General features: G+C 37.2%; 1 protein-coding gene across 13 annotated transcripts in view; it reads left to right on the top strand.

Annotated features, from left to right (window-relative positions):
- The window catches only part of HEATR5A (HEAT repeat containing 5A), a 128,324-nt gene that overhangs the window by 78,346 nt on the left and 37,270 nt on the right, over positions 1 to 12,708 (top strand). For 10 of the 13 annotated variants that reach the window (XM_048852593.2, XM_048852589.2, XM_048852596.2 and 7 more), the window contains 5 exons: positions 2,112 to 2,138; positions 4,142 to 4,280; positions 7,368 to 7,547; positions 9,657 to 9,893; positions 10,732 to 10,913. In XM_048852593.2, coding sequence (XP_048708550.1) covers positions 2,112 to 2,138; positions 4,142 to 4,280; positions 7,368 to 7,547; positions 9,657 to 9,893; positions 10,732 to 10,913 — 765 coding nt within the window. The remainder of the gene's footprint in view (positions 1 to 2,111; positions 2,139 to 4,141; positions 4,281 to 7,367; positions 7,548 to 9,656; positions 9,894 to 10,731; positions 10,914 to 12,708) is intronic. The other 3 variants (XM_075129748.1, XM_048852597.2, XM_048852599.2) reach the window with 2 other exon arrangements.

The raw sequence follows: 12,708 nt of genomic DNA, 5'->3' as shown, positions 1-12,708 counted from the left end.
GTCTGAGCAGCTGTTGCATATCATTAGTAGACATACATTCTGATTTCTTATGGAGTTCACATTTCTTCCATATATGTTTGAGGTTTTTGTAGAAATGTATCTGCAAGATTCAGAGAGAGCCCCACATTACTATTGGGTTTAAGCATGAGCCTGTTTATTTTGGGAGAATTGTACCCCTTAGGGATTCTTCTTTCTTCTTCCCCTTCCACCATATTTTATCCTTGATCTTCCTTTTAATAGGTAAAAAGCATTTCCACTCATCTTTTATGAAAGCACTCCAGACTCGGGAGTTGCTGTCCTGTTGATCAGACAACTCATTAGCATTTCCATCTATTTGCAAATCTATGGAATGAATGTCTTGTCCACTGCTGTTTACAGTAATACCTCTCTAAACTGCACAAAAAATTGGTCTCTCTCCACTTCTCAGCAAAGATTTATTAATAGTGTGTTTGTAGTGAGGTTTTATATTACAAAGAGTTAATTTATTTACAGAAGAATATTTCAGTATACTTGTGAAATTGTTACAGTAAATTATGGAATACTTCATAAACTAAAACTTACCTACACTTGTTAATTAGAGCAAAATATATTTTGTAATTTGTGTGTGTGTTTGTGTTCATTTAGGCCCCAACCCTACAAGGAGCTTTACGTGGATAGATTCTTGTGCCCACACAGAGTCCCAGTGAAATCAGGGACTCCACGCAGTTGTAGATTTCTGTCTGTGAGGAGCTCACTGCAGAATCAAAGCCCTCCACACTAATACATACAGTTTAGTAATTGGAAATAGATCTGTTTCATAACTACGAATGAGTGGGGTTTGATATATACTTTTCTTTAGACCCCATTCCTGCAGAGAGCACCATGCAGGTGGACCCTGCATCTGTGTTGAAGCCTCACTGAACTCTGTAGGGCATGTGGTCTGCCTGAACAATTACCATTGTTGTCTTAATAGGAGGCATGGACAGGGCATTGTTTTGGGACGTGGGAAACATAAGTACAGTTCCCAGTTCTGCCATGGGCTTGCTGGGTGAGTTTGGGCAAGTATCTCTCTCCCTGGGCCTCAGTTTCCCCATCCGTAAAAGAAGGATGATACTGACCTTCTGTAAAGCACGTTGCGCTCTAAAGGTAAAAAATGCTAAATAAGAGCTAGGTGGTATTATATTTTATTTATAATACCACCATTCTGTGCTGAGGAATTATTTGTAACGGGGAGGAAGGTAAAGAGGCTCTTGTCAGAGAACAGACTGTTTTTCTGATATCCATTGAGACACACTAGTGAGGAGAGAGCTGAAAACACTGTTGCTGAGAGTAGTTATGTTAATTACCAATTGTAATTACCAATAGTTATTTGGAGGGGTTTTTTCCTATTTCTCCAAGGCTATTGCCAATATATTGAAAACTTATGAGTTCAAACTTTATTTTAGACTGTTCTTAAAATATTGTTTTTTATAAAAAAGTTATATAAAATGAACATCATCATCCCACCCTCATCTTCATTCCCCATTCTCCGCTAGTACGCACCTCTATCCCAAAACAAAACAAAAAACCAGCATCTTAAAATTTTCTTCCTTTAGAAAGAGGATTTTCTTACCCACGGCTTTGCATCTAACTGCATGGTACTTAACCTTCTGTGTCAAGTTCTGGCAATTAAATACTTGGTTGTGGAAATAACCTTTTGTATCTAGTGATGACTAATATTAATTTTACAGCTAACTTTACAGATACACACTACGTTCTTATTTATATATCTTGTATACATAGGATGGCTGCAGAGGGTGGATGCTCAGGTTTTCAGCTATAGGACCATAAAGAAAACATGTTCAAATACAAATAAATATATATATAAATTTCAATGACCACTTTCAAGAGCTGCTTTTACATTTATTTTACCCAATGAGTTTTATGGGCTGTTGGCTTACATTTTAAAGATGTTCAACATTATATGATGAGGTATCTGGACTAAGCAAATGAGGATTTTGTGGAATGTTTGAGATAACTCTGAATTTAATATTCTGAATTTACATTTTATGGTTTCCTTGCTGTAGTGAGTATCATTGTGGTATCTGTATTTTGATTTTGTCATGACTGGTTTGTCATTTGTTTTTGTGCAGGAGATCTTGTTGGATAATTCTGTGTTGGTAGGTCTCAGTGCCTTGTTAATCTTAAAATTTCAGCAGTTTGCAGCGGTGTTTTTTATTTCCTACTCCTCTGTCTCTCTCTCTCTCTGGTTAACCATTAATGTAAAGTAAAATACCTTCAGCATGTCAAATGATGTTCATCTGATTTCACCCTAACCAAATCCCTTCTAACCTTCTGCAGCTGGCACATGTGTTTCATTTTGTGCACTTAATTTTGCATCTGTTTGACTTTAACATGTGCAATGCAGAAATGGTTTAAGTTAATTTTTATGTGTTGCTTGCATTGTGTGTGTTACCCTTTTCCCCTACTTAAAATGTGGGAGAATGAGAGATATGAAGTATGTGTCTCTCGCATTTCCCTGTCACCTGACTTGAGTGCTCTGTCCTTCCCTATAAAATTTATCTGGTGAGCTGCAATTTTAAGCATGCCAGATTTCCAGGAGATGCGGCCTGCTTGAATAAGTGTTGCATTCAAGATTCAATTGTACCCTTTAAAATTTCAGTTAAAGTATCTTGCAGGGATACTAATTGACTCATTTCTTTTACAAAAGAATTGTTATGCAGAGCATATCTTTGTATCTATTAAAAATGTATAATTCATAATGAGTTTTGCAGATTCGCATGCGTAAGCATACAAAAGCAGAGAGACAAATTAGTTTTAAATGTAATGAAACTGAGATTCCATATCACTTATTCTTTGTGTCCTTAATTTTTTTTATTTTTAATCTCATTTTGAGTGACTGTTGGCTTATCAATGACAAATGAGGAGCATGACCCCTCAGCAAAGGTTCTCTGCAGCAGACGCTCAGCTCTGTCCTTTTTCAGTACCTTAGAGCAGTGGTTTTCAACCTGTGGTCTGCAGACCCTTGGGGGTCCACAGACTATGTCTAAAATTTCCAAGCGGTCTGAACCTCCATTCAAAATCTTTTAGGGGTCCACAAATGAAAAAAATGTTGAAAACCACTGCCTTTACGTGACAGATAAGGGCAGAAGGTTACTTAATTATAAAGGATAACCTCTTTACCGTCCACATACTTAGACACATGCTCATTTTGGTTGTTTACTCGTTATAATCTAAGCTTGGATTACAGTAAATTGTATAAACATTGGTCTAGTTACCCTGCCCAGCCACTTGACAAGCTTACTGTATCTGTGGATTACTTTCAGGATAGTCATAAAATTTGGGGGTGGGGGTGTGAGGAAGAACCTCAGGTGCAAGACTTGGGTTTTTTAAAGTTGTTTCCTTGCTCCAGGAACAATGTTTGTGTTGGCATGAGATTTCAGTACAAAAAGCAGAAGCTGATCTTGTGATGTTGAAGTAATGATACTCTAAACAGCCATGTTGGAGAATGGCTCAGGAGAGGTGACTTGTCTCCACGCGACATGCCCATCCCTAACCCTAACCTTCCCCAAAACAAATAACTACAGCCTAATTTAGTTGGACGATATTTTCAAAAGAAACCTTGTCCATTTATTTTTCTCTTTGCCCTCTCTCTTACAATCTCACTTTCATGTACAGATCTTGGAATTATTTGAGCTTGGTTTACTTGTCCCTAGTTGTATCGTAATTTTCTTTCATCATTCCTAGCTCTCTATAATGGTGATATGAGTGGACTTTGTTTGGACTCAGTTTTCATACCACACTGTAATTTTGTACTCTGGATAAGAGTAAAATAGGCATTCATTTAGATCATGATTCAACTTCCATTGAAGTCGGTGGAAGTTTTTCCATTGACTTCAATGAGAGATGGATATGACTAGATCTGTAGGATAATTTCACTTGAGAGAACTTTAAAATTACTGTGGTTACCAAAGCATTTACAATATTGTAAACTTTTAATTTTAGATCTACAAAGGTATGCAAAATAGGAGAGTTATTTGGTGATGAACTTCACAGTCTATTTCATAACAGTAATCAATCAGAAAGCACTGGACTACAGTCATATTGGGTAGCTGCTACAGAGGTTGTGAGCCATCTTACTCTCTTTGTTTGCATATTTCAGGTGAATCTCTGTAGCTCCTACTTGTTGTTGAGACGAGCAGTACTAGCTTGTTTGCGTCAGCTTGTGCAAAGAGAAGCAGCTGAGGTATCAGAACATGCTGTTACCTTTGTTAAAGACTGCAGAGAAGATTTCACTCCAGGTAATGTATGTCCATTAAGCCTTGAGAATGCAGTGCTGTACTCATGCTGAACTTGGATCGTTAAGCACCCTCCCTTCTAAATTAAACTGAGATGGCAGATTATTTGTTTTGTAGCATTTAAAAAAACCTTTAACTCAAAATATTTTTTCTCCTAAAACGTGATATTTATGTACTTATATTTGTTGACACTTTTTAGGCATCTCCCAGTGATAAAACAATGCTAACAGCAGTGTTGCCAAGCCTCACAATTTTGTCATGAGTGTCATAATAATTGGTGTTTTTCTTAAAGCCCCAACTCCTGGAGCCATCCAAGAGAGAGAAATCTCAATTTTCATTTGAAAAAAAAAAAAAAAAGTCCCCAGGGTTGCAGAGAAGAGCTTGAAAATTTGTCCTGAGTGCACCCTAACAGTGACCATAACCAAATAGTAGATAAAAAACCCTTTTTAAAAAATTGTGATCTTTAAATTAATCTCATGATTTTTTGGTACCTTAGTCATGGTTTTTGAAAATTGACAGTACTGTAAAACTGCAATAGTAAATTAATATAAATGTTCCAAAAACTTTAGGTCAAGATTTTTAAGAAGGGGTTCCATACTTCAGGCTCCTAAGTCCATAGTGTTTGTTTTGTGTGTTGCAGTAGTACGAGAGGCTCCAGTGTGGGATCGGGGCCCCATTGTGGTAGGTGCTATATATGCACACAGAGTCAGTCCTTGCCCCCCAAAACATACAATTTAGTCTGTCATGTTAATACAGTAAGGGGTTTGGTTTTTCAAAGTACTGAACATCTGGTGTCATGTGTACTGCTTATGTGTGAGTTCGTCAGCCAGCTTCCATTGCACCCTTTGAAGTTTTGGTGGAAAAAGAGGAAGCCCCGAGGGAGACCCAATTATTTTTGTTTGTTAAGAGGACTATGGGCTTATCTGTATGAATATTTAGTTTGTGGCAAGCTGGAGTGTAAATGTACATCACAGCAGCCTCCTTTACACTAAGGGCTTGTCATCATAGTGTGACGGTGTGTACTACAGCTGTGTGATTGCTAAAGCAGGCTAACATGTTGTGCATTAATTGGTCCATATAGACCCTGCTGGTGCACACGAATATTTACTGTACCTATCTCAGAGAGATTATGTGACAATGTTATTTTAGCATTTAGCAAGCCTCTTTTTCTCTAGTATAGGATTACACCATGGGTGAATTTAGTTAAGGGCCCACTTTGAGTGCTGATTTGTAAATTTAGTGATATTAAGAAATGAGAATAATCAACTGTCGGTAATAACTGAGAATTTCCAGATGGTCTGTATATGTGTATTTTGTTACTATTATGTTCTTTCAGAGCTGTTTTGGTACATGGAGAATCATTTAACCTTAACTTTGTAGCCTGAACAATTTTTGCACTGGTAATATTTATTATCATCACAGTTTCTTCCCTTCGGGTGGCTACACAGATGGTACTTGTTGAGTACGGAATCAATGGGGGATATATAGATAAATGCTTTACTTAACATCAGAACAAGTCCACTCATTAATATAACTAAACAGCATAAAGTGATAGCTTTTAGGATTATAAACTTATTCACATACTCCTAAGATATGGGAAAACAAAGGTAGAATCAGTAAGTGGAGCATATCAGAGAACAGGTCTTGATCCAATTGACAGTGTTTCAGAAACCTGATGTACCCGGAGTATAGGAAAGTATCCAGTTTTTTATACATACGCACACATCCACCCACCCACCCACCCTGATATTTGCCCATTTCTACTAGCATAAGAAACTTAGGCCTGCCCTTCTGTTTGTGTGTGGTGGTCCGGGTGACCATACTTAGGCTTTCAACTACTGACAAGCTATTCACATCAATTAATTTCTTAATAAATCAAGTGATTATCTCTGTAGTTACATAGTTGCAAAAATCCTCTTTTCCCCCATACTCTATTTTAAGCTTATTAATGTAACTATGCAGTGTACTCGTCTTTCTACGCTTGTCTGTCACACAGCATGAGAAGACACAATTATATGACCTTTGGTTAAGCCTCTGGGCCTACCTTGACTGCCGAAAAATCACTTGGCCTTACACTAAATAAATGTTGCCTTTTTAGCATAGCAAATGCTAATTGTCTTATTATTTAACTTCCCCTACTTGTGTTCAGCACATTTCACTCTACTAATCAATATAAACCTGTCAGCATTAGCAGCATTAAAATATAAATTGTGAACTTGATACCCTATGATCTCTACCAAGACAAATTCAAAGTTGAGACAGGGTCACAGGTCATCAACTTCAAAGTATACAAATTTTTTTTAGGTGTTCAGATACCAAATGGATGGGCACAGTATGAGAACCAGAGTAGAATAGAATGTTGTCAGAAGAAGCATTTCCTGTTGGTCACAGACTCAATTTACAATTAATTAAAAATTCTTTAACTTGAAATCACGGGTACTTCTCTTTGCTCCTCCCCATCCTGGCTGTATTGGTGGCATGTGTTGCTGCCTACAGATCCTCATCACAGCTTTATCACTGGATGTTATTGATGTCTAAGGCCATTTTCAATCTTGTACTTTTGTAACCATTACAGTAAATTCTAAGCAAACTATTGAATGACTAATTACATTTAAAAAAACCTTAATAACCTGCTACATATTCAAAAGCTAATAACAAGGGTTAGCAGACAGTGAAGAATTCTTCAGAAAGTAAAACGTTAACATGGGTATAGGGATTTTAACCAAGCAGTTCGAGCTAAACATTAACATCCTCACTTCAGTAGTTTCTAGTAAATCAGCTTAACATAACACAAAGCCACATTCACACTGGACATGCATTTCATGACGCTGGAGAAAGCTAGAAAAATTACTGGGGTGCAATTTATTTGGGGCAATATTGAATAATGTGGTGTTCTTAAAGTTGGTTTTGCACCCAGATGGCATGGCATTAGAACTTTAAGCAATCATTTTAAGTGTTTCAAGACCAGATATTTGCTGTTTGCAGTGTATGACATGTGTAATTATTAAGCACCATAACTGAATTTCTACACTCCTGTGTTTTGGCAATTTTGTGATGCATACCACTCAGATAATACTGTGTTCTTAACAGAGATTAACATCAGAGAAGTTGGACTGGAGGGGGCATTGCTGAGCTTGCTGGACAAAGAATTGGATCAAAGACTATGCCAAGATATCAAAGAGACCCTAAGTCATATGCTCACATCAGTGGCAGTGGAAAAGCTCTCGTTCTGGTTGAAGCTTTGTAAAGATGTTCTTGCTGCCTCAGCTGGTAAGTGCTAACATATCCCTAGCTGGGAATGTAATAAAACAAGGCGTACAAATATGATCTCTGCTTTACAGGAGAGAAGTAATCAGTCTCATCTCTTAGACATATACAGATTGTGAAAAAAGTATATTACTGCTATTTATTTTAAATGTTTGATACTTGAACTTTTTTCCCTAGAATGGGAAATTACTTGATCTTTCCTGACTGCCTTTTGCATTCTGAAAAGGCCTTGTGAACAGTATCACTTTCCTTGACTAGTCATATCCTACTTGATGAAAGGCATGAGACACAAAGTTCAAATTTCTACAAACTTTGGAGTGGAAAATATCATCACATCTGAGATAATGGTTCAGGCTAGTTCTTGATACTAGTGCATAGTATGTGGATTCCTTTTCAATTAATCTTTAGTTGCTATAAAGCAACGTGCTGAGGATCTTATGGTATTGGTCATGTGCATGGTATGCAGCTGTGCTTGTACCTAATGAAATTTATAGTCCACACCCATACAGTTAGTAGAGTCTGCTTTAGCTCTAAATAGACATTAGAGAAAATATGTCAATAGTAAGACTCCTTCCTGGAATGTGTGATATAAAATTAATCTTGACAAGCCCTTTTGCTTCGGTCTTGATTCTGCTGTGTTGTCAATTTCTTGTTAATCAAGTGGCTGTTCTCAGTAAATAAATAAGAGCAACTAAAATCTTGAAAACCTACAGTCTTTGAAATGTTCTGCTGAAATGTAGTCATACAAAAATTATCTATCTTTTTCTACATTTCTGTTATACTTTAATGGCATGGTTTACAGTGAAATAGTATTTGATTTCAAAACATTCAATAAAAATCACTTTTCAATCATAATTCAATAGCAGGTCAATCCTTGTTTTTATAAAGGTCTTGACTGATAACAATATATTGATAAAATCAAGGTTTCATCATAAATTTTGGTTTTCAGTATTGAATTTTGGATATAGGACAAGATATGCGTTTTTAGCAATATGGAGGTTTGGAATAGTTAATGTTCAGAAATTTGGGGTTTACCTCTGGTCCTCGATTTTATTTATTCCCATAGCAGAAATTAAAATGCAGTAAACACTTGTGCTGTGAGGCCCTTTGGGGATCCAGAAGAAAATTCCCTTAAGCTATTGGCTCTTTGTTATTAATGGAGGAAGTGATGCAGAGCTATGCTTCTAAATGAATCATTCAGAGCAGGTTGAACTAGTTACCCTACTGAATATTCTGAAAGGACTGAATTCTAAGGATGGAGAACAAATGATGAGGAGGAACTACAAAGAGAGGCTCTTGGGGAATATTGAGTTCAGGAAGAAGCTATGACCCTGAAAGCATCAGTTTTGGTTTAAACTATTTTGACTTTTATTTTGATTTATTTTATTCTGGCTAGTTGTACATGAAGAGAACAACCTGCGATTTGGGACACTGGTAGTTTCTGTTGTATCTAAAATCTTTCCTGGGATTTGTTTTGTTTCATTCATAAATCCATGTGACTTGGGTTTGCTTTCATGATATTGACCTTGGCCTTCCTCAAAAGATTATGTAAGAAATAAAAGATAGTTTTGGTCCATTTGTCTTTTTATTCGAGTTCTAGGTTCTCCAACAGATGTGGGAAGTGGTGACTCTGAGAAGAGAGATGAACTTGTTAAAAAGTTATCTTGCAAAATCCGCTGTAACTTTCCAAGTGAACAATCGTAATAGTAATAAGGAATATTTAGTTTCTTCATAGAGACATGTCCTATAAAACAGCTTTTGGTGACATTTATTAATGTCATCAGGACTACTTTAACCGTAAAGCTCAGTAACATGTAATCTACCTTGGGTCTAGTAACATGACCAAGCCATGACTGCAGAATATCTTGAGACAAAATCATTGACCACCTTATGGTACTAACTGGAATAAGTAATCCATGGAAGGAGCAGCCTGGTCATCTTCGAGGGCTAGTGAGATTAGGTGCTGCAGGAACTTAAAAGCCACCACATACTTTCTGCAGTTTCTAGACCCATTATCCTGTTAAAGGCTAGCACTTACAGGTCAGTAATGTGTTTGAATTCCTTCAGCAATCAGTTGTGTTCCTTCTCTTTTCGGTGTTTTAAAAAATATAGATTTCACCTCAGTAGCTTCAGTGGATACTACCCAAGAAGAGGAGGGAGCTAAAGAGGATGATGATGTGTTAACCTCTGAAAGTGATGAGAGATCCCACCCTTTCACTAATCCAAAATGGTCCACTAGAGTTTTTGCTGCAGAGTGTGTTTGTAAAATTATCAGCCACTGTGAAAATGCAGGCAGGGCACATTTTGACATAACGCTGGCTCAGGAAAGGAAACAAAGGGATTCAAGAGGTACGTGTTACACTAACTGAGATGCCGAGAGAATTTTATAGCGTGCAAAGAATACTTAACTTTTATGTTTTAACATTTGGTGACTTAAGGGAAATTCATTATAGATTTCTTCATAACCTCTGTTGCAGCCTTTAATTAAAATGATTAGAAGCCTGTACTCATTGAGGTACAGACCAATGGTAAATTAGTCATAATATTAGCATATAATTGCAGTGTTGACATTCACTTACCCAGCTGTTGTAGCATGACATGCAAATAGGGCGCCATTGTTCCTATAGAAAACATTGGCAACTAGAAGCGATAACTGGTGCCTGTGTACTGCAACACAATTTTGTAATCTAGGAATATCCAAGAAACTAGTGTCACTGCTCTGTTTATTCCATAATCTGCATAATTACCGATGAACACACCATTAATTTTCTGTGCTTCCCCATGCTAATCTGAAAATGTTGCTGCCTCAAATATAGAGGTTTTTATTTCCTTCAAAATTTTTACCTTAAAATGGAAAAATATTGGCTGATATCATTGCATGATTGGGGAATAGACAAAAGGTGCTCATTTGAAAGCAAAGGGAACTGTTCACTGTAGATTCTCTGGAGAGTAAAGGCTCCTGTTTAAGATCCACTATATGTAGTACTCACAAGTGACATGCTCTTGGGTATAAACAACTCCTTAAAGGAAATGCAAGCTCCCTTAGCATATAGTAAAGTAGAAAATAAGTTTGAATGCTTTGGGGCCCAACTATGTAAAAACAGAAACAATTGCATCATCTTTAATATAAATTAGACTTTAGAACAAGTTTGTTTTTATTAAATGATTTTTTTTCTTTTGTCCCCAGATGACTTTTTGGTATTGCATTTAGCTGACTTGATCCGCATGGCTTTTATGGCTGCCACAGATCACAGTGACCAGCTCCGTCTTTCTGGGCTTCAGACATTGTTAGTTGTTGTTCGGAGGTTTGCATCTGTTCCAGAACCAGAGTTTCCTGGTCATGTAATTCTGGAGCAATATCAAGCCAATGTAAGCACCTATTGATTATAAAAATTTTATATAAAAAATGGACAATTTGATAACGAAGAGAAATTTTTCAGTAGCTAGTTCTGTAATCAGGGTTCAATTTGTCTGTCACTGAAACTATTGTATTTATTTTCACTTCAGGGTTGAAACTTTGTGCTTGCTTAGACTAAAGATTTTGGGTTTGAAAGCAAAATCTGTTTTGTTTTTGAACATGGCAAATGAAAAAGTGAAGATGTTACACTGTAATTTTTTAAAATAACATTTATAGGTGTGCCTATAATACAAGAGAGGTGCATTTCAAATCTAAGGAAATGGTAAAAACCAAAAAACTGTGCTCAAGTAATTCAGGTTCCCAAATTTTTTACTACTTCACTCTTAATGAGCATAGTCCACAGTGAGGAAAAGTCACTAAATAGATCTGATATACATAAATAAGAAGTCTTGCAGTGTCTTTAAATCCTTATTATCCAACCATAACACAAGCAAACAACTATTCAACCCTCCTTATCAGTGCTAACCCTCACAATCCTCATTTCCCCAAAAGCCTGTGAAAATAGATGGGATTCACAGTGACCTGAAGATGAACAGATTTTGGCTACTTCAGACCAAGGGTGTGAGAGTAAGTTCCAAATACACTCTCCTCCCAGCAGCCTCTCTTCTCCTTTAACGGAGGGAGCACCAACCAAAGGACCTCTGTTGAATTTGTGTTGCGTGGAGAGGAGGCAGATTGGAAGCCGTTTAGGGCTTTGTAAGCTATAACCAACCCCTTTTAGCTCTACCTGGTAATCCGTAAGTAAGCCACTCTATATAACAAAGCACTCATGTAAGTGTAGCCATAATGAGATATCCCACTTAATATATAGGTTGCTGTATTCTTGCTTGAGTTTTGGTTTCCTAAAATAATTTATGATTTAGTTTCACAAAGAGGCCCTTGCAGTCATCTACTCTCGAGATAACAAAAGTGTGTGCTGCAATAACAAGGTCCATTTATGAAAGAGAAAGTTGCAGCCTTCTGCCTGTCATTGATGAAAAATGCTGTCATGGTCATTTCTCTGGCGAAGTAATCTAATCAAACCCTCACCCTGCACTGCACACCCGCATCAAAAATAGCAGACATGAATCCTATATTAAAGCACAGATATAACTTTTGCTATATTTTTCTGGTTTGTATCCCAATTCACCAGCATCATTTTAATCTTATCTGGGTCTATCCTTGGCCAGCTTCCATACTCCAGTCTCTAGCAGATATTACATAGGGCACTTAACTACATCATCTGGGCTGATAGAAATGGACACACACAACTTTGTGTTATCAGAAAACGTAAGGCTCTGTAGCCCATTTCTCCTTCCTAGCGTGCCCTGATAGTCCTCTGGATGAGTGGGGAGAGACCCTGTTGAATCTCACATTGACATGTCCAGCGACACCCAACAAGAAAAGAAATTGGCTATCTGTTCCTGCCACGTAAGACAAGTCAACAATACTTTTATGATCAATGGTATCAAAGACCACTGATAGATCTGATAATATTGGTATGGGCACCAGGTCTTCATTTAATACTCTGAGGATTTCAGGTCCTCTCATAAAATGATAGGCGTCCAGGAGATCTGAAACAGTTAGATACCCTGAGAGTTGTGTCACCACAACCTGTTCAATAATATTTAACCAGAAAAGAAAGAAGATAGATATAGGACAACCATTTGGCAAAGATTTTCAACATCAAACAATGGCTTCTTGAGCAAAGCCCACACAGAATTCCTTAAAGGAAGCTAGCACCTTGCGTGCCCCCCCCTCCCCCAT

Source organism: Caretta caretta, chromosome 6, assembly GCF_965140235.1.
Source record: "Caretta caretta isolate rCarCar2 chromosome 6, rCarCar1.hap1, whole genome shotgun sequence".
Lineage (NCBI taxonomy): Eukaryota > Metazoa > Chordata > Testudines > Cheloniidae > Caretta > Caretta caretta.
The sequence above is the reverse complement of the archived record's forward strand: the minus strand, read 5'-3'. Positions and strand labels throughout refer to the sequence as shown.